The following is a 26,760-nucleotide window of genomic DNA, read 5'->3' on the forward strand; positions in this document are numbered from 1 at the left end:
ATGGACGGGGGCTGCTGGTACTGGTCACTCCTGTAACTCCAGGGTCTGGAGTAGTGCCCCGCATTATCAATGAATAGCGACTGACTAAAAGGTCAGTCGCCCTCTCCCTCTGGCCACCCACCTGCGGGCAAGGGCCGGCCACAGGCCACTCAGCTCCTCCACCAAACCATTTCCATTCGAGAATGCAACATTTACTGAATGCTAGCCGGGCTCTTTCTGGGCAAGTCGCGCCTCAGTCCCCAAGGTACTGCTAGGTACTAGTCCAGTGCCCAGCACTTGACATTCAAAATCAGCGGATGATGCATTAATACAGTCATTATTGAAGCTGGTTACCACCTAACGCTGCCGGACGAGTCTCACCGGTTTCCTGCAGGTGTACGGTCCCGCCTACCGCTCAGAGCAGAGCGCGTCAGACAAGATGACGCCGGCGTGGCTGGTGGGTGGGGCGGCATGGCCCGGCACGCGCACGCGCGCTACCGCGCCGTCCTGTCCTGCGAGTGGGCGGGCGACGCATGCGCGGGCGGCAGCCTTAAGGCGGCCGCGGCCCCAAGCATCCCAGTCGGCCTGTCAGCCGGCTAGGAGGTACTGTCTGACAGTGGCGCGGCAGCCATGGCGGCAGAGGAGGATGGGGTGAACTCGGCGGACGCGAGCGAGAGGTCAGTGCAGCGGGGGCTGCGTCTGGCTCGGGCGCGCGGGCAGTGCTAAGGACTCTAACCTGCCCGGTCGTTCGGTTGTCCCTCCCCGGCGCGAATCCGCGCGGCGCGGGGAAGAGAAGCCTCTGGCCCCGCTCTGCCCTCAGCGGGCGCCCTTCGGGTCTGAATGTGACCCCGGCTGCGCCAGGAGGCCGCTTGACCCCCACGCCGACGGGTACCGCGGGGTCGTGTGAGCGGCTCCGCCGGGCGGCCGCGGGAGTGGCTGGGCACCCAGCCCTGCTGAGGTCAGTTTTGCGGCAGAGACGGCTGCGGACCCCAGCCCTGCGCCAGCTGTACCCACGGGCGCTGAGCGGCGTCGCTGCACTTGACTCGAATCACGGGAAACGGCCGAGTCACTCTGTCCGCTTCTGAGCGCGGCTTCCGACCTCAGTTAAGCGCTGCGCTCGGCGCAGCCGGGAGCGAGGGTGAAGTGCAGTCCGGCTGGGTGTCTCCGGAGCCTGAGGAAGGGGCGGCGCTTCCTCGGAGCAGTGGTGGACCGAGAGTCCAGGTTCACCCCAGAAGCCGCGGGTCGGAAGGGGCTGTCGGGGGGAGGCGGAACGCAGAGTAGGGGAAAGGGGCTGGGGGAGTGAGTCTAAGGCTTTAGTTTTCAGAAAATGTGTAATTTACCCGATAGTTTACAGAAAGAGAGTTAACACGATATGGATAGCAAGTTCACTCAATGATCTTTCAAACAGAGATCTTCCTTTGCTTGCAAGTGTTGTGGTTTTACTGGAGAAATGTGTGTGTTTGCTCTTCAGAAGACACATGTGTAGAAACCTTTATGAAAGTGGGAGAAAGATGTCTAGTGGGAAGCTTTTCTAAAGAAATTTTATTCATTGAAGTACAAGTGATTTGCTATATTGTGTTCAGGTGTACATTAAAGTGATTCAGTGCAGGAAAAAAAACATATATATATATATATATATATTCTTTTCAGATTCTTTTCCATTATAGGTTAGTACAAGGTATTGAAAATAGCTCCCTGTGCCGTACAGTAGGTTCTTGTTTATCTGTTTTATTTATAGTGGTGTGTATCTGTTAATCCTAAGCTCCTAATTTATCCCTCCTCCCTTTCCCTTTCGGTATTCATAAATTTGTATTCTATATTTGAGTCTGTTTCTGTTTGTAAATAAGTTCATTTTTATCATTTTTTTAAAAATTTCACATGTAAGGGATATCCTGTGATACCTGTCTTTGATTTTGTTCCGTTAGTATGGTGATCTCTAGGTCCGTCCATGTTGCTGCAAATGACGATTTTTCATTCTTTTTTTAAGGTCAGTGTTCCCTTGTGTGTATGTGTGTATATACGTACACCACATTTTCTTTATTCATTCATCTGTTGATGGACATTTAGGTTACTTTCCTGTCTTCCAGGACTTATAAATAGTGCTACTGTGAATATTGAGGTGCATATATCTTTTGAAATTAGAGTTTTCATCTTTTCTAAATATATCCCCAGGAGTGGGATTGCTGGATCATATGTTCTTTTTAAGGAACCTCCATGCAGTTTTCCATAGTGGCTGCACCAGTTTACATTCCCATCAACAGTTAGAAGGGTTCTAATGAGAAACTTTTTGATATACAAATATATTGTTTATCTTATTGTTTTCTATCTATAGTTTCATGCACTTGGCAGTAGATGAAGAGCAGTTAATTAGTGGAAAAATTACATTGCTATGAACATTATTGTATTATTTCTCAAGGCCAATCATTCAGATTGGAAAGTAAATAAACTTATATGCTAATCCCCCTATGTGTTTAATATTTTGACAACAGTTCTACTTCAGATGCTGGGAGAAATTTGCGTTATGAAACATAACCTAAATGACAGAGGATAATATAAAGTCCCATGATAGATGGGGTGTTTGGAAAGATGACAGAAGGGAAAAGTTGTGAAATACTAGAAACTAGGTTCTTCCCTTGACTTTTGTTTATGAGTCACTCACTTCACTTCACAAATCCGTTGTTTTGGTTTTTGATGAACTTACTTGTTGAGGAAAGGTGCCTAATGTCATGTGATCACAAGTAGGAACCTGTTAGCTTATCACCATCTAGTTCGTCACATTTTTGGCTCTGAGACTACTTTTATGGGGTCTCTTTGGCCTCCATGTTGTTGGGAGGCTTGCGAGTCCAGGGCACAACCAGGAAAGGAATTTGCGGTTTTGGTTGACAGCAGGAGGTCCCTGTAGATAGACTGTAAACTATCCTTAGCAGCTGACCAGTCATAGGCCCTTGCTGGAGGCAGACCTCTTTGGTGCTCTTGATGATACACTTGAGCAGTATCCAGTATATAAGCTGGTGTGGCCTTGTGAACTCTACTAATCAAGTACCTGCTTATGCTGGGTGTTCCATAATGTATTCATATTAAACCTTAAGGTTGAACCTATGTGCTAGGTATTACTGTACCCATTTTTCAGGTGCGACTGCAGCTGGCACTCCACCAGTGAGTAGTGGGAGTAGATTGGAACTCCCTGGGTATCGGGATTTAGTCTAAGGAGCTTTCCCACATCTCTGCTTGCTTCTCACTGGGATTGGGCTTACTAGGATGTTTAGTTCTTATTTCCTTTGCTTCACTGATACTTTGTTATTTAGTCCTTCATTGATACAGAGCTCACTTTAATTTTTTTTTTAATTGGTTAATCAGCAGTCGAACTGTCCCAAGAGCAAAATGGATTGTGAAAAAATTGAAGTCTTTGAATCAAGTTCCTTATTCTTAAGACATTTCAGGTTTAGATGGGGCAATGATATTAACAAAGGAAACAATTATAAAACGGTCATTTGAAGGCTTTTTGTTCTTCACTTGCTAAATCATGTCCAACTCTTTGCAATCCTTTTAACTGTAGCCCCCCAGGTTCCTCTGTCCATGGAGTTTCCCAGGCAAGAATACTGGAGTGAGTTGCCATTTCCTTCTCCAGGGGGTCTTCCGGACTCAGGGATCAAACCCACATATCCTGGTTTGCAGACGGATTCTTTACCACTGAGCCATGCTGAGAAGCCACAAAGGCTTTTTGGAACATTTGATTCTTATCCTTTCCTTCCTAGTGTAGACGGGCATGCCTTGGAGCCATTTGGTTTTCAACATCTAATTCTTTTCAGTTGCAGTACAGTTGAGAAAGCAATATGTAACAAGAGTTAGATAGACGTCTGTTAATTACTGCAAGGTTTGTCCCAGAGAATGTTTACGTATCAGTTGGGTTTAGAGGAAAGCTGTCATGGAATTGCCTGGTTGCAGAGTAGACCATAGACTAGCCAATTTGCAGTGGTGGTCTAGAGTTATTGCTAAAATTTCAGGAATTTTGCCAACAGTTGGCAACTTGAAATCAGTCATGGTGGTTGTGCTTACATCATGGAAATCATCAAATAGTATCAATAAGGGATTTTTCCCCCTTCCTCTCCAGTTGGGTTTACCCTTCTGGATTTTCATTAGAGTTTGATTGTGGTTTTTTGCCTTGGAGATAAGATAGAGAAATCCACTCTCCTATCTTTTAAAAGACTTCTCAGATCAGTGACCCCTCTCTGTTGCCATCTCCCCTTTCCAAATCCTTACCTCTTGACTTCTTAAAAATCACAGAACTCCTCAGTGTCACATTCCAGTGGACTTCTATTTTTCTTAATACTTACCTTTCTTGGGTCCTTTTTAGTGTTTGACACTAAAGATAGCTACTCCCTTTGGAGACTTTTATCAGACATTCTAATTCTTATGACATTTTGCTTCTTGTCTTACCTGAGACCAGTAGTTAATTTTGTTTTTTACCCCCATTCACTCTGAGATTCTGTCTCCGTCTGTGTTTTCATTGTGTTGTTTACTCACAACTGCTTGAGCTATCCTGTCTGTAGGGAGGGCTCAGAACTCCTTAGGATGAAGCCTTCTTCAGTACTCTAGTAATGTTTCTAATTGCATATCAAAATTGCATATCAAATTGTGTATCTAATTGCGTATCAAATTGTGTTTGCAACTGGTTTCTCAAATGTAACAAGTCCCAACCAGGAGCTCATTTGCACCTCCTTCCCTTGAACTAAACCATACAAAAAGCTCAGTGTGTCTCCTTGACTTCCTGTTTTTGTTAGGGTACTTAGGTATTACCCAGATAATCACAATGGTGTGATCACTCACCTAGAGCCAGACATCCTGGAATGTGAAGTCAAGTCGGCCTTAGGAAGCATCACTACGAACAAAGCTAGTGGAGGTGATGGAATTCCAGTTGAGCTATTTCAAATCCTAAAAGATGATGCTGTGAAAGTGCTGCATTCAATATGCCAGCATATTTGGAAAACTCAGCAGTGGCCACAGGACTGGAAAAGGTCACTTTTCATTCCAATCCCAAAGAAAGGCAATGCCAAAGAATGCTCAAACTACTGCACAATTGCACTCATCTCACACGCTAGTAAAGTAATGCTCAAAATTCTCCAAGCCAGGCTTCAGCAATACGTGAACTGTGAAATTCCAGATGTTCAAGCTGGATTTAGAAAAGGCAGAGGAACCAGAGATCAAATTGCCAACATCCTCTGGATCATCGAAAAAGCAAGAGAGTTCCAGAAAAACATCCATTTCTGCTTTATTGATTATGCCAAAGCCTTTGACTGTGTGAATCACAACAAACTGTGGAAAATTCTTCAAGAGATAGAAATACCAGACTATCTGACCTGCCTCTTGAGAAATCTGTATATAGGTCAGGAAGCAACAGGTAGAACTGGACATGGAACAACAGACTGGTTCCAAGTAGGAAAAGGAGTACGTAAAGTTTGTATATTGTCACGTTGCTTATTTAACTTACATGCAGAGTACGTCATGCGAAATGTCAGGCTGGATGAAGCAGAAGCTGGAATCAAGATTGCCGGGAGAAATATCAATATATTCAGATAGGCAGATGACCCCACCCTTATGGCAGAAAGTGAAGAACTAAAGAGCCTCTTGATGAAAGTGAAAGAGGAGACTGAAAAAGTTGGCTTAAAGCTCAACATTCAGAAAACTAAGATCATGGCACCTGGTACCATCACTTCATGGCAAATAGATGGCGAAACAGTGGAAAGAGTGGCTGACTTTATTTTTGGGGGCTCCAAAATCACTACAGATGGTGACTGCAGCCATGAAATTAAAAGACACTTGCTCCTTGGAAGGAAAGTTATGACCAACCTAGACAGCATATTAAAAAGCAGAGACATGACTTGCCAACACAGGTCCATCTAGTCAAAGCTATGGCTTTTCCAGTAGTCACGTATGGATGTGAGAGTTGGACTATAAAGAAAGCTGAGCACCGAAGAATTGATGCTTTTGAACTGTGGTGTTGGAGAAGACTCTTGAGAGTCCCATGGACTGCAAGGAGATCCAACCAGTCCATCCTAAAGGAGATCAGTCTTGAGTGTTCAATGGAAGTACTGATGTTGAAGCTAAAACTCCAATACTTTGGCCACCTGATGCGAAGAGCTGACTGATTTGAAAAGACCCTGATGCTGGGAAAGATTGAAGGCAGGAGGAAAAGGGGATGACAGAGGATAAGATGGTTGGATGGCATCACCAACTCAATGGACATGAGTTTGTGTAAACTCCAGGAGTTGCTGATTGACAAGGAGGCTTTGTGTGCTTCGGTCCATGGGGTCACAAAGAGTTGGACATGACTGAGCAACTGAAGTGAACTGAACTTAGGTATTTAGATTCTTCTGGTCCTCCAGATTAAGAGATGTGGTACTGTCTTTTCACTCTCCCTCCCCCACCTCCATTGATCCAAACACAGAATTTATTACCATGTCCAGTAGCCTCTAAGTCCAGCCACCTTTCCAGCCCCATTGTCACCTGGGGGCCACTTGGTTCAGACTTTCATTACTCCCTTTTCTAAATTATTGCAGGTTTTAGGTACATGTTCTGTGCCTATGCTTTCCACATAACTTAGGTTTTTTAGTTACTTTTACACCCCCAAGAGGCGCAGTCTTATATGTAGCACAGCCACCCACAGTAGAGGGCTTCCCAGGTTGCTCAGTGGTAAAGAATCTGCTGCCAGTGCAGAAGATGCAGGAAATGTGGGTTCGATTCCTGGATCGGGAAGATCCCCTGGAGAAGGAAATGGCAACTCACTCCAGTATTCTTGCCTGGAAAATTCCTTGGACAGAGGAGCCTGGAGGGCTACAGTCCATGGGGTGGCAAAGAGTCAGACACTGTGAGCACTCATGCAGTCAGTCGCACACACAGTGTGGTCTTATTATAGGTCCTCAGCCTGACTTCCAAGCTCTTTGCAGGCAGTGAAGCTGCTAACTTTGGAGTCTTATTTCCTTCCTGTGCTCTGGGCTCAAGCCAAGCTGTGTCTTTCATTGTTTCCTACACATGTTCCTTGCTTACCTCCCATTTTCCCATGACTTGGTTCAGGTTGATTTCTCTGACCCCAAACAGATGGTGATCTCCCTTCTAAGATCCATGGGTGTTTTCCTACACTTTCTTTATGGCGCCTCCATCATGTCCTGTAGTACCGTTTTTCTGCACTTGTTTTGTCAGATCATTGAAGACAAAGCTTTTGTGTTACTCAAATGTCTGGTTGAGTCCAAAGGGGCTTTATAAATAGAAAATTTCAATAAAATTTTAAGAATTAAACATTTCAACTGTTTTAAATTTATGTTGACACAAACATTATGATAAAAAAAGTCCTAGTACTTGATTACTCATTTTGCAGTTGATTTAAATTTTTTCATTCCGAAATATCAAAGTACATCAATAGATACTGTTATAAGAAATTCAAAGTTTAAATTTGACTAGGATGAGTTTGGGCAGTTAGAATCATAAACGTAAATTATCTCAGAGAATTGTGAATATGGTTCTTCTCCTCGACCTTGGATGAACCAACAGGGAACCATGCTTCACTGTTTTGCCTGTTCTCCAAAGTGCCAGTTACAGACCAGCAAATGCAGATGTCATTCCTGTGACAGAGAACCTAACAGAAGATTTTAAAGTCCCATGGGTGGTACACTTAGTATAAACAACACTGACTAATACCTTTCAGAATCAAATGTGCCTCTGAATGAGTCCTTAAAGCCTGTATTATTATAATAGACATTCAGAAACATTTTATAGTTAGATTTTTGGTCTAATTGCATAGTTCTGTAATTTCTCACTCTTGATTGTGAATCATGAAATAATTGTCTAGAAAAGTGTTTTGTTTTGTTTTTTTCTTAAAGTTTATTCAGTTTGAGACTAGGATCTTTAGTTTTTCATTTTCTTTATATAGTGGATAAACTCATTTCGAAACTAACAACAAAATGTAACTTGGTTTTATTAAGCAATGTAAAATCTAAAAGCTCCACGTGTAGCTTCTTAGTTATGTATGTTGGATGATGATGCTATGTCTGGTTCCCCAGAATGGCTTTCCTACTGTGTGCAAAAAGGTATGAAGCAATTGGGGGAAAAGATTTCCAGCACATGGAAAAAGTTATAGGTTAGGAAAATAACCTTAAAAATTGTACAAAAATATTTTTAAATAGAAAAAAAATGAAGAAAAAAATAGTTACAGGTTAAAAAGTTAAAAGAATGCTAATAATGTGTTGAAATATTAATATATTCAAGAGCCTATGTTGTCATTGATCTAATGGTTATGATAATTTGCTTCCCTAGTATCATTTATTTAAAATAAAGTGCCATGTTAATCATTTAAATTATGACTTGTGTGAGACATACTCCTTTTTTTTTTCTTCTTCTTCTTCTTTTCCTGGGCAGGATTTAAGAAGTCATTTCCCAGGAGAAAAAGGTCTTTATTTGCCCAAGGGTTATCATTTTCAGTCTGGAAGTTTTCAGTCATTCACTGGTTAAGGAATTATTTCAGAGGAATACATATATTCATAACTCTAATCAGTTTGGATATTTATAATAAAAATGAAAACCTCATAGTTTCTCTAAGTGAGGTAGATAGAACACTTGCTTAGAGTAGCTTATAGAGAGCAGTAATAAACATAGTTTTCTTTCTTGATGGTACCAGTCAGTATAGGCCATTTTAAACAAACCTGTAATATAATGAAATTCTCTTTACTTGTAACCTAATTAGAAATGTTATTTAAGTAGCCAAAACTATGTGGAAACTGACCAGACTTCTGTATATTTTCTTCAGAATACTTTGAAACCTTTTTCACTGTTTCACAATATTTACGGTTTGTGCAATTCATATTTAGTAATACTATGGATACTCAAATGCCTTAGAGAAGAAAACAGGAATTACTAGGAAACTTAAATGTTGATAGCCTAGGATACAAGTACAATGTTAATGCTATTTTTAAAAAAAGAGAGAGAGAGAAAGAGTACATAGAAAATTCAGGGGAAAAGTTTCAGTTTTTTTTTTAGAACTCGGGATACTTAAAATCAGATTCTTGAGTTAACAAACTGTTCATATGCTAAGCACATCTTATTTGGCTTTCCTTAGAGTTGCCACCTTTGGTATAGTGTTTTAAAGCTTTTCTTACTCAGAAGTCTGCTCACTAAAAGTATTGTTTACATGTTACAGGTTGCAAAGCAAGTTTATTTAGTATTTTGTTTAGATGCTTTAGGGCTTGAGTCATCAGCCTTCCTAATGAGGTTGGCTCTCAATAGATAAGTCAGTGTATGATAAAATCTTCCTGATGCCACAGATAGATAGAGTCCCTATTGTGAATGTCTTATCTTTATACTACAGCTGACACTTTTCATCTCTTCTGAAATCAGGGCCTCAGCAACGTATGATGGTGTTAACTGTTTATCTGCTTATTAGAGACGTTAATTTTTGCTTTTCTATGTATTTCCCAAGGTTCTGAGGAGGCAGCCCTGTATCTTGTTCACTGTATCATGGCCATGGTAAATTGAATTGTTCTTTTGGATTTTGTGCCCTCAGAAGTATGGCTGGACATCTGACAAACTTCAGACTGTGTGCTTAGTTTCAATCTCAGTCTTGCACAGAGTAAGCCGAGAAATGCAAAAAGAACTCTGAATGGCATAGGAGATTTTGTGGAAGAGGCAAAGGGTTTCTTTGAAGATGAGGTCAATTTACCCTAAAGAGAGGAAGTGAGGTTGGATGGGTGTTTTAGAGAGTTGAATCATAGAGGTTGCCAGCTAAGGTGTGGGAACTCATGAGCAAAAGCTTATAAACTGAAGGGAGGAAAAGGTAGACCCTTGCTGTCACTCTTTAAAAATGTGCTTTTGAGCCTATTATGCGCTAACACTCAATCCTGTAGAATAACTCTAAGAAAAAAATTAAGGCACTTTATATAAAACATTGTCATCTAGTTAAGGCAAAAACTGATTAGACAGAAACACGAGGGCCAAGGAGGAGAGGTATCTTTACAATTCCATTAACAGTGGAGATAAACTTTTACTGTATTTTGTTAAATATATATTTTTCAGTTTAAGTACACTTTAGAAAAACTCCACTTAAAAAAAATTATCTACTTTGTTGAAAAAGCTGCTGTAAAAAACCTGGAGAGTTATTATTGGCCCCTCTTGTGGTTGAAGAGCCCTTGTTTTTAATGTAATGCAATAAAAAGCCTTGCAAACATAAAAACATTATTTTGCCCCTTCTGTTTGAGTTAAGGCAATCACTGGGAGGCAAAATGCATAGACAAGACAATCGTACCCCTTAAAAATTGGTTTTGTGGTGATTGATGAATAGGTGAAGGTAGGCATGATTCCTATATTAACGGCTGCCATGTCACATTTTAAACTCTAGTGCCTTGTGCATAGTAGGCATTCAGAAACTGAAATTTTTTATATATAATTTGAATACTGAAACAAAGATTGCATTTGTGTTTCCTCTGCCCCAATGTGTCTATGTTGTGAGGGGGAACAATAGTAGATTATACTTCATTTTACTTGTATTTGTTGTTTTTGTTGTAGAGAGAAAGAAAAGTCACTCAGTCATGTCTGACTCTTTGAGACCCCATGGATACCAGGCTCCTCTGTCCATGCGATTTTCTAGGCAAGAGTACTGGAGTGGGTTGCCATTTCCTTCTCCAGGGAACTTCCCGACCCAGGGATCGAACCCAGGTCTCCCACGTTGTAGACAGATGCTTTACCGTCTGAGCCACCACTGGCCTCTGATTCTCTTTGGCCAAGAACTGTGCTGTTATTGAGGGGTATTTGCTGGAAAAAATTAATGAAATTGAGTTGTGAGTAACTTCCTATTGGTACTAATTCATGTACTTGTGGCTAGACATAGGTGTTGATGACCATCTTGTCAAGAACTTTTTTTTTTAATTTTAAGCTCTGAAGAGCATGAGATTCTTTTAGTTGCCTGTTAAGCTGCAACTAAAAAACAATAGTTCTAGTTGCAGCTTAGCAGGCAGTTGAATAAATTGAAAATTTCATTGCTGAAGACTTGAGTTGTTTTTCCTTTATAATTTATCAGTAGTTTACATATTTGCAAATAATCTGATAGTAGTAATGCTTTCTGTTATCTTGATACCTTGATAATAAGTTATAGGTAGCATTTGTCAGAGATGCCTAGAGGTCTTGCTGCTCCTAAACTAAGTCACTTCAGTCGTGTCCAACTCTGTACGACCCCATAGACAGCAGCCCACCAGGCTCCTCCATCCATGGGATTTTCCAGGCAAGAGCACTGGAGTGGGGTGCCATTGCCTTCTCCGGCTTAGAGGTCTTACCTCCTGTTAATTCAGAAGCTTTGAAACTGGTTGCAGAGAATGTTAGGTTGGAGCCTCATTTTAATATAGGCTGTTATGGATATTCTGTTCTATCCTTTTTTATTACTGAGGCATAATTGACATATATCTTTGTATTTGTTTCAGGGGTATAACATAATGATTTGGTATTTTTATATATTGTGAAATGATCATCACAGTCCTAGTCTAGTTAACCATGCAAAGTTATAGAATTTTTTTCTTGTGATGACAGCTTTTTTAGATTTGCTCTCTTAGTAGCTTTCAAATATACAGTACAGTATCAGTAACTATGGTTGCCATGCTATACATTGCATCCCCATGACTTATTTTATAGCTTATTTTATGGCTTACTTATTTTATAGCTTATTTATACTTTACTCCCTTCACCCATTTTTCCCACTCTCCTCCTCTGTCAACCGCCAGTTTACCTCTGAGCTTTATTGTTGTTATAGTTGTTTTGAAAGATTCCACATGTAAGTGAAATCATATGAATTTGTCTTTCTCTGTCTGACTTAATTCACTTAGCATGATACCCCTAGGTTCACCCATGTGGTACAGATGTTAATATTTCACTCTTTATGGCTGAATAATATTCCATTATGCATATGTTTTGTGTAACGTACACTCTTTCTCTATCAGTTTGTTGATGAACACTTAGGTTTTTTTCCATATCTTGGCCATTGTATTATAGACAATGCTTCAGTGAACACTGGGGTGCATATATCTTTTCAAGTTACTTTTTTTTGTCTTCAGATAAATACCCAGAAGTGGAACTGCTGGATTCTAGGGTAGTTTTATTTTTTGAGGAAACTTCATACTGTTTTCCACCAACAGTGTGCAAGGGTTCCTTTTTCTCCATATTATCTCTAACATTTTTTCTTTCTTACCTTTTTGATACCAGCCATTCTAACAATTGTGAGAGGATATCTCATTATGGTTTTGATTTACATTTTTCCAATGTTAGTGATCTGAGCATCTTTTCATCTGTCTGTTTGCCATCTGTATGTTGTCTTTGGCAAAACGTGTATTCAGATCCTCTGCCCATTTTTTAACTGGACTTTTTTTTTTCACTGTTGAGTTGCATGAGTTCTTTATGTATTTTGGATATTACCTCTTATCAAATTTATGATTTTCAGATATTTTCTCCCATTTTGTAGGTTGCCTTTTCGTTTTGTTGAGGGTTTCCTTTGCTGCGCAGAAGCTTTTTAGTTTGATGTAGTTGCACTTGTTTATTTTTGCTTTCGTTGTGTTCTTTAAAAACTGATACCTGAGTGTTTGGCTTCCAATCAGCCTAAATCTAGGTGCTGACTGAGATCCTCCCCTTTGGGACCCTGTGTTGGCATACCCTCAACTACTGGGAACTAGTAAAAATAAAATTAGCTTCTTGGACAATCACAAAGGGTTGAAAGACAGCCAGGAGCTAGGGCAGGGCTGAACACTAAGATTCATCTCTTGCAACCAACTCTTTACCCTTTCGGAGAAGTGATTGTTTTTCATCTAATGCATAGAAACCAACACAGAGAATCAAGCAAAGTGAAGAAACAAAGGAATATGTTTCAAACGAAAAAACATGATAAAACCTCAGAGGGGGAAAAAACCCTACAGAAATAGAGATAAGTGCTATAGGACCACAGTCATAAGCCTCCCTACTGTCCCCGGATCTGGAGGTGTCCTCTGGGCAGCAGTCAAACAAATCAGGGCTCCAGAGGATTGGACGAGCTCCCTTCTGGAGGATGCTGGTGAGCTATAGCATGGCAGAGGGTGAGTGTAAAAAGGCATCCCCCAGCCTGTGCTCCGTGAACGCACCTCTGTAGTTGCTCATGTGTGCCACACCAGAAACCTGCTTCTGAGGCCAAAACTCCTGGACAAATAAACAGGCCTCTTCTGAGAGAGAGGTGGGGTGCGTTTTGTCTGTGTTGGTGTCCTGGGGGTGATAGTCTTCAAGAACTGTCTCTGTGATTGTTACAGCCCCACGGCACCCAGGAACACAAGCCCCTCTGACTGCCAGAGCCAGGGGAAAGAAGGGGTGTCCTCTGGATAGCAGACCTAAAAACTGGGTCACCAAACAGAAGATGGCAGGGAGCAGGAAGATGATGTCCACCAGTCTCCATCCCTGGGGAGCATCCCAGCAGGCCCCTGCCCCTTCTGCCGTCGCTTTAAGACTAGGAATTGAGTCTCTCACATGAAGCCGGGGTGCTTTCAGGGGGCTGCTTCTGGGCTGGGCCCTGGTGCCTGTGAGGCTACACACAAGCCCTTTGAGAACCATTCTTTGGTATCCACACCCCACGTGTGTCATGGCCTTGAGCCTTAAAACCAGACGTTTTGGGGCTCATCTTTCAGGTGCCAGTCTTCAAAGCCAGGGAGCCCTATGTGAGTTATGAGCTGTTTGCTCCTCAGGGAGAAGCTCTGGGTTTTGCGTTACCTCCTTATTGTGGGTAGCTGCACTATATAGTCAGAGAAGGCAATGGCACCCATTCCAGTACTCTTGCCTGGAAAATCCCATGGACGGAGGAGCCTGGTGGGCTGCAGTCCATGGGGTCACTAAGAGTCGGATACGACTGAACAACTTCACTTTCACTTTTCACTTTCATGCACTGGAGAAGGAAATGGCAACCCACTCCAGTGTTCTTGCCTGGAGAATCCCAGGGACGGTGGAGCCTGATGGGCTGCTGTCTATGGGGTCACACAGAGTCGGACACGACTGAAGTGACTTAGCAGCAGCAGCAGCAGCATTTATGGTGAGATTGTCTCAGCCTTTCCCACCTGCTTCGAAGTGGTTTCTCTCTGGTTTCCCCCTTTTATGGAGGGCTTGCTCAGCCAGCTTTTAGGTTGTTGTCAGAGGAGACTGTTCCATCTATAGCTGTGGATTCAGTGTATGCGTGGGGGAGATGAGAGTGGGATCTTCCATTTAGAACTGGAACCCCAGCATTCCTCTTTTCACATATTGTCTCCACAGTATAACCCACCTGCCGTGAAAACCTGACCAAGTAAGTACATTGGCTTATGTTGTTCAGTCGCTCAGTCATGTCTGACTCTTTTGTGGCCCCATGGACTGTAGCCCGCTAGACTCCTCTGTCCATGGGATTTCCCAGGGGAGGATACTGGAATGGGTTACCATTTCCTGCTCCAGGGGATCTTCCTGAAGCAGGGATCGAACCTGAGTCTCTTGCATCTCCTTGATTGGCAGGTGGGTTCTTTACGCCCTGAGCTACCTGGGAAGCTCACACCTGCTTAGAGTCCTGTCCTGTAATCCTCTGTGTGTATGTGTGTTCATATGCACACATACATACATAGTTATGAAACTTACTATGAAGTCTTTATATCTAAAGACAAGAAGAAATTTGACTAGCAGATAAAAAGGAAAAATTTATGTATATGAAGAAATAAGTGTGAAGCACCAGGCTTCTGATCACCTTCCTAAATTGTTTATTCTGTTGATTACCCTTTTCTTGACTGACCTTTTTGCACTGACATTTGTTTGTTTTTTGTTTTGTTTTGGGAGGTTCAGGCCTGTAACTTGCCCACGTCCTATCTTCTAATGAGAACCTGTGGTACTGGAGGTGCTCTCTGCCTATAGAAACGATCCTCATTTGCCTTCCTTCATCTGCTTCTTTTATTTCTTATGACCAAGGCCTTCATTTCACACACACAGTTATGAAGCACTCACATGGCCATCAGCCGGTTAGTGTTTTTGGCACTGGCATTATAAGAATGATGTTAAACGTGGGTTTAGCATTCATTACGCTCACAGTGCAATAGGGCAGATAAATAACGTAAACAAGTAACCAGAGCAATAATACTAACTGTATATGTGACAAGGGTCAGAGGAGTGACTAATGACGCTTGGCATCAGGATCAGGGACAGTAAGTATCTCAGAAAAGACAAGGTGTTCTGGACAGAGGCAGAGCCACAGAGGCATAAAATATTATGAAATTTGGGGAGTTATGAGGTACTGAAAAAGTACAGTGTGAAAAGACAAGATGGGGAGAGGTTAATCTATGGATGGAATGTGAAGCATTTTCTGCGCGGCTCTAAGGAATATGACTTTGTTCTATAGGTAATGACAACTCCTCAGACGTTTTAAGGAATGTGGTCGCCTGAGAAAAAAGAGTTTTGAAGTCACTCAGTTCAAGTCACACCTCTATGTCATTTACTTACAGATGGCATCACCGACTCAGTGGACATGGGTTTGGGTGGACTCCGGGAGTTGGTGATGGACAGGGAGTCCTGGCGTGCTGCGGTTCATGGGATAGCAAAGAGTCGGACACGACTGTGCAACTGAACTGAACTGAACTGAATTTGCTAGTGGTATACTCTTGGGCTTTTTGCTTGACATTTCTGAACCTCAGTGTTCACATCTGTGAAATGGGTATAGCCTGAACTGAGAGTATCTTGGATTGGGAGTGACTTAATCATTCAGCAAACTTTATTTATTGAGCACCTGTTATACATAATGCCTAGAGAAATTTTATAGGGAAGGGAAATGCAGTAGGATGAGCCTACAAACCCTAGAAAAATGGGGTAGATGCTGTATCACCCTATTCAGAACTTAGCATGTTTTTCTATTCAATGTTATTCTTTTCTTTTTTAAAGATTTGTTGTTGTTGTTGTGAACCATTATGAAAGTCTTTATTGAATTTGTCACATTATTGCTTCTGTTTTATGTTGTCATTTTTTGGCCACAAGGCATGTGGGGTCTGAGCTCCCCAACCAGGGATTGAACCCACACCCCTGGCATTAGAAGGTGAAGTCTTAACCACTGGACCATTACCAAAGTCCCTCACAGCTATTCTTACTCCTGTATTCTCTATTGTTATTGGTGGCATCTCAGACAGAAACCTAGGAATCCTCTAGTATCCCTTCTTTGTAACCAATTATCAAATTCAGACTGTTTACCTTTTTTTTTTTTTTTTTTGGTGTAAAATTTTATTATGATGAAATACACTTAAGTTTTTATGTATTCATTTGCTGAATTTTGACTTACATGCATACATCCATGTAACCCAATTGTATATTAAGATGGAGAGCTTCACAGTCATCCACTTCTAATTCATTGCAAGCAGTACACTTAAGGTGAAGCAAAAAACTTCATATCATGAATGTGTATTAATATGCTAGGTATTGGGATAGAAACTGAGCATTCAGTGAGTCCTTACCTTCAGAGATCTTTCAGTTAGGTGAGGATACTGATGAATAAATGTGAGCTTGAGGACACAACTTGAGAATTAAGAAAATAGAGCTTGATTACAGGAGTCCATCCTGCCACCTTGATCTAACCCTTTTTTGGGTATGTGGGAGAAATGGAATCTAATCTGAGGTTGATAAGAGTCTAATGAATCATGGGAAGAAGGGGAGAGGTGTATTCCAAGGATATTCAGGTCCAGGAAGCAAGAGGACAGGGAATGTTATATGTCTAGAGGACAGAGAATAAGAAATGCCAAAACTGCCATTAAAGCTTCAAGTGAAAGGCTGAAGCAGGGCTGCAGTTCCCAGTGCAGGTCATCTAGAAGCAGCCTTACCTTTGAGACAAGCAGTTTATGTAAAATGACGATTCTCTGTCAATTCTTATCTTTGCGCTCCCTCTGAACCTCATATAAAACTCTTATTTTATGCCTCATCAATGTTAGTGAATCATAGCTATTGTTGTCAGTATAATATCAACTACTGTTTATTGAGTGTATTTACTCTATCTTGGAACATACTTCCTGCTTCAGAAGACATGTGGCAGTGGGAAGGCATGTAGTAGGGGCACAGGTAACTGGAGTACTGCTGCTCGGGTGAGGAATACCAGCAGCCACGGGAACCGTGAGAGACTAGGAAAGAGTTTTTCCCTTAGAGCCTACATTGGGAGGGTGGCCTTGCCAGCAGCTAGGTTTCAGCCCAGTGACACTGAATTCAGACTTTGGGTCTCCAGAGCTGTGACAGAATGAATTTCTGTGGCTTAAGCATGTGGTAATTTGTTAGAGCAGCCATTGAAAACAGTGCCCTTGTCACCTCGCCACATGCATGGCATACTTCATTATGTACATGTGCTCATGCCTTTCTTACACGGGGACTGCCTGAACCACCACTGCAGCTTTCGAAATATCCTCTGGTTTCGGTTCAAGATGGTGGAGTAGAAAGAAGGCTGTGTGCTCATCTCCTCCTGCGAGAGCACCAAAATTGCAACTAGCTGTTGAACAGCCATCAACAGGAGGATGCTGGAACCCACCAAAAGAAAGATACCCCACATCCAAAGACAAAGAAGAAGTCACAGCAAGATGATAGGAGGGGGGCGATCACAATAAAATGAAAATCCCAAACCCACCAGGTGGGTGATCCACAGACTAGAGAATAATAATGCCAATGAAGTTCTCACACTGTTGTGAAGGTTCTGAACCCTACATGAGGCTTCCCAGCCTGGGGATCTGACAAAGGGAATCTGGCCTTGAGGGCCAGCGGGATTCAATTATAGCCTTTCCAGAGGACTGAGGGAAAACAGACTCCAGTCTTTGAGGGCACAAACAAAATTTTGAACACACGAAGACCCAGAGGAGAGCAGCAGTAACCCCACCGGAGACTGAACCAAAACTAGTGTTGGAGGGCCTCCTCTGGAGGTGTGGGTTGGAGGGGCTCACTTCAGGAATGGGGGCACTGGAAGGGCCCCCTTGGCGTAAAGCCTCTTGGAGTTCACCATTAATCCTACCATAGAGTCTGTAGACCCCAGGGCTGGGTTGCCCCAGGCCAAACAACTACCAGGGAGGGAGTGCAACCCTACTTATCAGCAGATAATTGGGTTAAAGCTTTACTGAGCAAGGCCCTGCTTGCCAGAGTAAGACCCAATTTTTCCCATGCCAGTCCCACCCATCAGGAAGCTTACACAAGCCTCTTAGCCTCACCCATCAGAGGACAGACAGAAGCACAGTTTTGCAGCGGCTGAAACAAAAACTGTATTACAGAAAGTTAACCACGATGAAAAAGCAGAAAGTTATGTCCCAGATGAAGGGACAAGATAAAACCCCAGAAAAACAACTAAATGAAGTGGAGATAGGTAACCTTCCAGAAAAAGAATTCAGAATAATGATAGTGAAGAAGATCCAGGATCTTGGGAAAAGAATGGAGGCAAAGATTGAGAAGATACGAGAAATGTTTACCAAGGACTTAGAAGAATTAAAGAACAAGCAAACAGAGATGAAGAATACACTGCTACTGCTAAGTCGCTTCAGTCGTGTCCAACTCTATACGACCCCATAGACGGCAGCCCACCAGGCTCCCCCATCCCTGGGATTCTCAAGGCAAGAACACTGGAGTGGGTTGCCATTTCCTTCTCCAATGCATGAAAGTGAAGAGTGAAAGTGAAGTCGCTCAGTCGTGTCCGACTCTTAGCAACCCCATGCACTGCAGCCTACCAGGCTCCTGCATCTAGAAGGAACCAATAGCAGAATAACTGAGGCAGAAGAATGGATAAATGAACTTGAGGACAGAATGGTGGAAATCACTGCCACAGAAGAGAATATAGAAAATAGAATGAAAAGAAATGAAGACAGCCTAAGAGACCCTCTGGGACTACATTAAACACACCTGCATTCACACTGTAAGGGTCCCAGAAGGAGAAGAGAGAGAGAGAGGACCTGAGAAAATATTTGAAGAGATAATAGCTGGAAACTTCCCAAACATGGCAAAGCAAATAGTCAACCAAGTTCTGGCAGCACAGAGAGTCCCAGGAAGGATAAATCCAAGGAGGAACACACTGAGACACATAGTGATCAAACTGACAAAATTTAAAGACAGAGATAAAATATTAAAACTGAAAAGGAAAAAAATGACAAATAACATACATGGGAATCCCCATCAGGCTGTCAGCTGATTTCTCAGCAGAAACTCTACAAGCCAGAAGGAAATGGCATGATAGATTTAAAGTGATGAAAGGGAAGAACCTACAACCAAGGATACTCTACCAAGCAAGACTCCTTCAGATTTGATGGAGAAATCAAAATCTTTTCAGACAAGCAAAAGTTAAGAGAATTCAGCAGCACCAAACCAGCGTTACGACAGATGCTAAAGGAACTTCTCTAGGCAGGAAACAGTAGAAGGAAAAGACTTACAAGAAATAGACCCAAAACAATTAAGAAAATGGTAATAGGATCATGCTGCTGCTGCTGCTAAGTCGCTTCAGTCGTGTCCGACTCTGTGCTACCCCATAGACTGAAGGCCACCAGGCTCCCCCGTCCCTGGGATCCTCCAGGCAAGAACACTGGAGTGGGTTGCCATTTCCTTCTCCAATGCATGGAAGTGAAAAGTGCAAGTGAAGTCGCTCAGTCGTGTCCGACTCTAGCGACCCCATGGACTGCAGCCTACCAGGCTCCTCCGTCCATGGGATTTTCCAGGCAAAAGTACTGGAGTAGGGTGCCATCGCCTTCTCCAAATAGGATCATGCATATCGATAATTACCTTAAATGTAAATGGATTAAATGCACCAACCAAAAGGCTGGGTGGATGCAAACATGTGCATGTATGCCCTTCCACTTACCACACCACTCTGCTCGACCCTCCCTCAATTGTATGTAATTATTTTATATTGTTAATCATGTTCCAATTATGGCTTGCAGTCGTAATTATCTTTTATTTTTTGTCTATTTTATTGTGAAAACTGATAAATATCTTTTACTATTGTGATTATATAACTATGATCACAGTATTACTCACTTAATACTATGTATCATGATTGATCAACAGGAAAATAATAGAACTCTGTATCACCAAAACTAGGATCCAGTAGAAGAACCTGTCATCACTTTTTAAAATCCAGATGCATATCAGAATTATCTTGAAATTTTTTGAAAAGTGCAAATGGTCAGGTATTGCTTTTTTTCTCCACAGCTCCAGATATGTTTCTAATGAGCAGTCATGTTTAAAAATAACTGGACTATATGATGATCTTTTATCTAGTTTGTTTCATTTTTTCTGTTTCATATTCAGTGCTCCCATTTCATTTAGTTTATGTTCTCCAGTTTCTCCATCTCTTCTTTTTTGGGGGGATGTTCTTTCTTGAGCCTTTATCAAGTGTAGTAGAAAAGCTTTTGTATACATATATATATATATATGTATGATATATGTATTTGATAAACATGAATTTTTGCCTAATTGGAAAAATTATGACATTTTGATTCTATTTGTTTGACTTAGTATGAATAGAATGCTAGATTTCTAATTAAAAAATAGATATGCAACAAGCAACAAAGGTTTACTGTATAACATAGGGAACTGTAGTCAATATCTTGTAATAACCTATGATGGAAAATAAATTCAAAAATAAAATGTGTGTATTTGTATACCTTGTATACCTGATTACCTTGCTGTGCACCTGAAGCATTGTAAGTCCACTATACCTCAATAAAATATATTTTTTTAAAAAAAAGAAAGAAACACCCTATTTTTGAAGATCCAGTCCAAAAACAACATCCTGATCCCTTTAGGGAGAATAAATCACTGTTAGCTCTGTTTGGTAACTGATACGCCTGAAGTGAATAGAATAGTTCCGTAAAGATAGTGTGTGCTTAATAAGTAACTGTAGAGTGAGCTCATTCTATCATGTATTAGAATTGTTGGGTCTCCTGTTTCTTACATTAGATTTTTTTTGCTTTTTTTATTTTTAAAATTGAGATATAATTAACATGTTACATTGTTAAGTTCAAGATATACAGTGTGTTGATTTATCCATTTATATATTGCAGCATGATTCCCACCATAGCTTGGCTATCACCTCTACCACATCACACAATTCTCTTTTTTGTGTGTGGTAAGAACATTTAAGATCTAGTCTCTTAGTTACGAAGTCTACAGTACAGTATTGTTGACTATAATCACTATGCCATGCATTCAATCTCCAGGACTTATTCATCTTCTAGTTGTAAGTTCTTACCCTCACCTGGTTTAATTTTTCCTTATTCCTCACCTTCTTGTCTCCATCCCTGTTGCCCGAGCCTTCATTCTGGCTGTCGAGTCTCTTCTGGAATCTGCTTCGTCTTCTCGAATTCATTTCCTCTCATGAGAAAGGTCACACTTTAAGCGATACTGGTAGGTGCTGAGCTCTTGGGGACTGTCAGGTGACCGCTGATGCCCCGCGTCGTGCCAGGATGTGCCTACGTTCTGCTGCTGAGTCAGGATCTGAAGGCTTCTCCTCTGTTTGCTTTGCTACAAGCCTCACTGTGCCTTTCCTCACCTCTTGCCCAAGGCCTGCTTGCTTGTTCTCTCTCTAGCTATCTTCTCCAGATGCCTGGGACATTCTCATCATTTGCTGTTTGCTGGAATCCAAAGCTTTTAATAGTTAACTGGGTCATGCTATGGTAGATTGAACATGGGCCCGACCTCTGCGTTTGTTTTAGGAATGTGTTCTACTCTTAACCATAAGATTTGAAGCCTTTTTTTTTTTTTTAATCTCATTCTTTAATAAGGTTTCTCTTCTCTCTGCCCTCATAGAAAGTGTGTTTTATATTTGCTGTGAATCTGCCATTGAAATGATCGAACTCATGGTCTTTGACTTTCTGTACTTCCACCCTGATGAGAAACTGTCTTGCAGTGGGGTGGGGGGATGCCTTTTTTCTCTTTTCTTGTTCTGTCCATTTTTAGTCTACTTGACTGTGTGGAGTGTGACTATCCGTGAAGGTAAGATGGACTTTGAGATCTACATGGAGGTTCTCAGGTTGAAGGTCTCCGTATCTCAGTTCTCTATCACAGTGCTATGTACCTATTTGGTGAATTTGTCACCTGCAGACAGCTTCCTCATCACACAGTGAACTTTCTATTCTGCTTTTCTTCTCCCTGGGCAACAGTTGGGAGTTGAGAATAGCATGAACTCACCTCTTTGTATTTTGTTTTGATGCTCTAGGTCAGGATGGCTAACTGGTTGGCTTCCCACATGGTGCCCTACATCAACCTCACACCTTAAAGAAGCTGAAGAGAAAATTTTAAAATGTAAGGTTTTCTTCTTATAAGTGAACTGAGCCACTTACTAAAATAGGTCCAATATACTGCATTGTCTTGAAACTGAAGATAAGATTCTGTGGTGTGTTAGTTGTTGGCAAAAGAACTTTTTTTTTCCTTTTTCATGTCATCAGTAAGTGTGTAAGTGTGGAAAGAAGGCAAGGGTTCTCAAACCTTTTGTCTTGAGGTCCTTTTATACTCTTTAATTAAGAAGTACCCCGAGGGTCTTTGTTTAGTGGTTATAGCTATCAATAGTTACTGTATTAAAAATTAAAACTGTATAAATTAAACTATGATAACTTATCAATTTACTTTAAAACCCTAGCAATAAATGCAGTTTAAATAACGTTTTCTAAAAATAGCTACTTTCTGAACAAATGTATCAAGACAAGTAACATTGTTTATAAGTTTACAGATCTGTTTAATGTCTGGCTTAAGGTAAGGCCCCTGGATGCCATATGTGCTTCTGCATTTAGACTGTTGGTCATCACTTACCATGTGTTCTCTGGAAGGCTCCACTGTATACCCATCAGAGAATGAGAGTGGAAAAGACAGGTAAAGTCTGAGACTGTTTTGAAAATAGTTTTGACCTGGGAAAGCCTCCCAAAAGGGTCCTCAACTCACCAGAGGTCCCCAGACTGTGCTTTGGGAGCAGCCTGCAGGTGCTGCAGCGCAAGCAGCCTTGTCTATTGGAATAGATAGTGGAGTATAGCCATGTAACCTGGTCTAGGCCCAGGGCTGCAGCCGGGGCTTACAGGATCTTGGGCAAGTCCCTTTTCTCAGTCTTCTAGTTTTTGCCTATAAGAGGAAGTGCTGTGTTGATCCTTAGAATTCTTTCTGGTTCTAGGATTGTAGGATTCTTTATGTTGACATTCATAGTAGTATGGAAACTTTTTTGTTTTTGTTGTTTTTTGTGAGTGCTGAAGTTTACCCAAATGTGTACTCTCAGAATATTCCTAGGTATCTGTGGATATACTTTCAAGTAATGTTGTTTACTGGGCAGTTTTGTTTAGAGGAGGAGGTTAAGTGGTATACATCTGTGATTATTGTATATGTTTGTGCAGATACTTACACCTATTTTTTATCTTCTCTGCCACAAATGAATTTCGTTGTAAATTTGAATGATTCAGGAATAAGTGACTGTAACTGGATATATCCCTGGAAGGGGACATTTAGCCTTTTTACATGTATTTTTAACATGAAACTCCATTAGGTAATCTTGTTCTCTCCAAAGCTGGGAAGGTTGTCATTGTGGTTTACTAAATGAAAAAATTCTTGTCAGGAGATTAAAAAAAAAAAAAAAGGTCAGGAGCACTAGGCAATCATTTCATGTATCTGATGAACATAATGATTTCCTCCTGCTAGGTTCTAGGGCTGCAGATAGGAGAATTGGCCCCTGCTCCAATGTCAGACACAGGAGCACCAACTAATACAGTGAGATGAGCTCTCATAGAGGTCACAGGTAGTTTTTATAGGAATACTCACACAATGTCTGTGTTCAGAATGCCAGTGTGGTTGGGCTTGGCACTAAAACCAGCTCACCTCCCTCTCCAGACTGCTGTCATTTCCCCTCACTCAGGTAACGTGGACTTTGTTAATATTCTCAACAAATGCTGGGTTTCCCTTTTGGCCACCATGTGGGGACGAAACCAGAAATGATTTCTCAGGTTAAAGGAAAGAGACTTGCGGTTCTCCACTATTTGTCCACTGTAGACATATATGCACAAATCCTTAAGGGATATATCTAAAGTGTAGCTGTTCAGTTGATAATGTGAGGTAAAAGGATTTCAAATTAGTTCCATCTTCAGTCAGTTTGGGGGGAAATTTAAAGTATTTAGTCCTGTAGCACTGAGGATAAGAAAGATGTTTTATCTACACAACTGTGATTATTTATTTTCTCTGGAGTATTTACTTTTGTGGATCTGAACTCAGACTACCTAGCACTCCCATTGAAGAGTTCCTGCCATGCCCTGTGATCTTTTTCTACTAAACCTTGTGGTGACTTCAGATTTCAACACATGTTCAATACGCATACTGTTAATCCTTCCCTAAATTCATGATGACGTTTTAGGAAAAAGTATTTCTTTTGAGTCTGACTTCAATCTTTAATGCTTAATCTTCAAGTGTTCTACACATACAAGGTACTATTACTTTGTTATTGTCGGTGAAGCCACAGACCTTAAAATAATGGATTCAGTGACCACTGTGTCCCTGTCTAGCACCCTCCACTGATGGATGTGGAAGGAAGTCCAAAGAGCTAATATGACTTGCCAGGAAACCTAGGACACAGGTACTTGAGACTTGTCTGAGATAGCTCTTCCTACGAAAGTGTGAGATATGGTCATTAAGAATTACTTGGTTCAATAAAATGTGTACATTTTTTTTTTAAGGGCTGACATAATAAAGGCTAAAATCATGTAAATGCATACTAGGTGATTCCTAGATGATTAATTTCCCGTTGCTCTGAGACTACTCCCCTTCTCAGAAGTCGTGAGGCTAAACAATTTCTCTTTCTATGTTTCTGTTAGGTGTCCCCTGCACATACAAAAAAGAACCTGTTCGTATATCTAATGGAAATAAAATATGGACGCTGAAGCTCTCTCATATTTCAAATAAGACTCCGCTTGTCCTCCTCCATGGTTTTGGAGGAGGTCTTGGACTCTGGGCACTGAATTTTGGCGATCTTTGCACCAATAGACCTGTCTATGCTTTTGACCTGCTGGGCTTTGGACGAAGTAGTCGACCCAGATTTGACAGTGACGCAGAAGAAGTGGAGAATCAGTTTGTGGAATCCATTGAAGAGTGGCGATGTGCCCTTGGACTGGACAAAATGATCTTGCTTGGACACAACCTAGGTGGGTTCCTGGCTGCTGGTTACTCACTGAAGTACCCATCCAGGTGAGTAGGGGTGTCAGAAGAGAGGCACCCAGGCATCCGTTTCCAGTTCCCCTCTTTGGTGGTGGTTGGTGTCTGATCCTTTGAAAATAGACATTCTCTTAAAGGACCCTGTAGGTCGAACAGCCACAGCTGATGGCCAGTTTAGTAGCAGAAATAATATTGTCAGGTTTTCCTGTTATATCTGCTACGTAGGAGGCTTGTGAAAGGACTTTGTATTTATTAGAACATACACAATTTAAGCCACAAGTAAAAACTGTTGTGCTGTTATTATTTACAGTTATTATCATCATTAGACCTATGGATCCAGCAGGCTTTTCCTAGTCTTTTCTAGGTTTCAGGAAGCAGCAGTAAGAAACCAGAGAAATTAGAACACATAGGCTCTCGTGCTGTCTTAAGGCTTAGAGGAAATCACTTAACTCTAAATTTTAGTTTCCTCATCTCTAAGCTACAGAAAATATACCCACATTATGTCTTGTAGCATTTTTATTCTACTGTGCCCTAACCTTTATTGCTATAGAATTTTTTTTTCAGAGTCATTCAATTAATGATTGTTTACTTCAGAATCTTTGTAGCATCTCCTCCTTCCTTTACCGTATTTTCTTATGCTGTTTCCTGTTATTTATGTTGCTAATCTGAGAGGGATTGGGGGCAGGAGGAGAAGGGGACAACAGAGGATGAGATGGCTGGATGGCATGACTGACTCGATGGACGTGAGTCTGAGTGAACTCCGGGAGTTGGTGATGGACAGGGAGGCCTGGCGTGCTGTGATTCATGGGGTCGCAAAGAGTCGGACACGACTGAGAGACTGAACTGAACTGAATCTGAGAGGAGGTCACATTGGAGTGCCCAGAAAATTGAAGCGAAGCTCATTTTTGTTTTGTTCATCTTTTTGGAAAGAAAACAAAAAATTGTCAACATTTTTGTGTTGCCAGTGTGTTTTTCCACTGGAGGAATGGACTAATCCGGAATTGTGACCGACTTTGAGGCTGACGTCTGTGAATGGGATGATGGTCATTTTCAGAGTGTGTGGGGGCGCCTGTCAGGCCGTCCCATTGCATAACTGCAGGTGCTGTTGACACAGCGCAGTCCTCTCTGCTGGAGGGTAAAACAGTTTTGCTAACTGGTAGGTCTGTGTTCTCAAAAGAAATCCAGATTCCTTCTTCTACTTGGCTTTTTGGGATTACTGTCTTTTATCAAGTCCTACTCTCAGTGATAAACAACTGCCTGTATGGGGAAGAGTGACTACTCTTCTGGTGTAAGGCAACATGGTTATCTGTGGAGGCTGGGCTTCCTCTGTTTCTGGTCAGGTATTTATTTTGCTTTTATTGGAGTGTCATTACTTTACAGTGTTGTGTTAGTTTCTGCTGTACAACACTGTGAATCAGCTCTCTGTATGCATATATCTCCTCCCTCTGAGTCTCCCTTCCCCCGCATCCCGCTTCCCAGCCCTCTGGTCATCACAGAGCCCTGAGCAGAGCACCTGGTGCTGCACAGCGGCGCCCCACTCGCTGTCTGTTTCACATGTGGCAGCGTGTGTATATCAGTGCTGCTCTCTCAGTTCATCCTACCCTCTCCTTTCCCTCTGTGTCC

The 26,760-nt window shown here is 41.6% G+C and overlaps 2 protein-coding genes across 16 annotated transcripts in view; one reads left to right on the plus strand and one right to left on the minus strand.

Annotated features, from left to right (window-relative positions):
• The window catches only part of ANO10 (anoctamin 10), a 268,016-nt gene extending 267,361 nt beyond the window's left edge, over positions 1–655 (minus strand). For 3 of the 7 annotated variants that reach the window (XM_086366286.1, XM_086366269.1, XM_086366266.1), the window contains exon 1: positions 361–627. The gene's annotated coding sequence lies outside the window, so the exon portion shown is untranslated. Of the gene's footprint in view, positions 1–121 lie in introns of all 7 variants that reach the window. The other 4 variants (XM_086366282.1, XM_086366267.1, XM_086366276.1 and 1 more) reach the window with 3 other exon arrangements.
• The window catches only part of ABHD5 (abhydrolase domain containing 5, lysophosphatidic acid acyltransferase), a 41,817-nt gene continuing 15,552 nt past the window's right edge, over positions 496–26,760 (plus strand). For 2 of the 9 annotated variants that reach the window (XR_015151014.1, XM_086366288.1), the window contains exons 1-3: positions 496–656; positions 22,178–22,263; positions 24,801–25,170. Coding sequence is in view for 8 of the 9 variants with exons in the window: in XM_086366288.1 (XP_086222414.1) it covers positions 610–656; positions 22,178–22,263; positions 24,801–25,170 (503 nt within the window). In the remaining variant the exon portion in view is untranslated. Of the gene's footprint in view, positions 657–739; positions 1,221–1,909; positions 1,967–22,177; positions 22,264–22,710; positions 22,828–24,800; positions 25,171–26,760 lie in introns of those variants that run through there. The other 7 variants (XM_086366289.1, XM_086366291.1, XM_086366290.1 and 4 more) reach the window with 7 other exon arrangements.

Source organism: Bos grunniens, chromosome 22, assembly GCF_055505025.1.
Source record: "Bos grunniens cultivar Pamir isolate PY7600 chromosome 22, Bosgru_T2T1.0, whole genome shotgun sequence".
In the NCBI taxonomy this organism is placed as follows: Eukaryota; Metazoa; Chordata; class Mammalia; order Artiodactyla; family Bovidae; genus Bos; species Bos grunniens.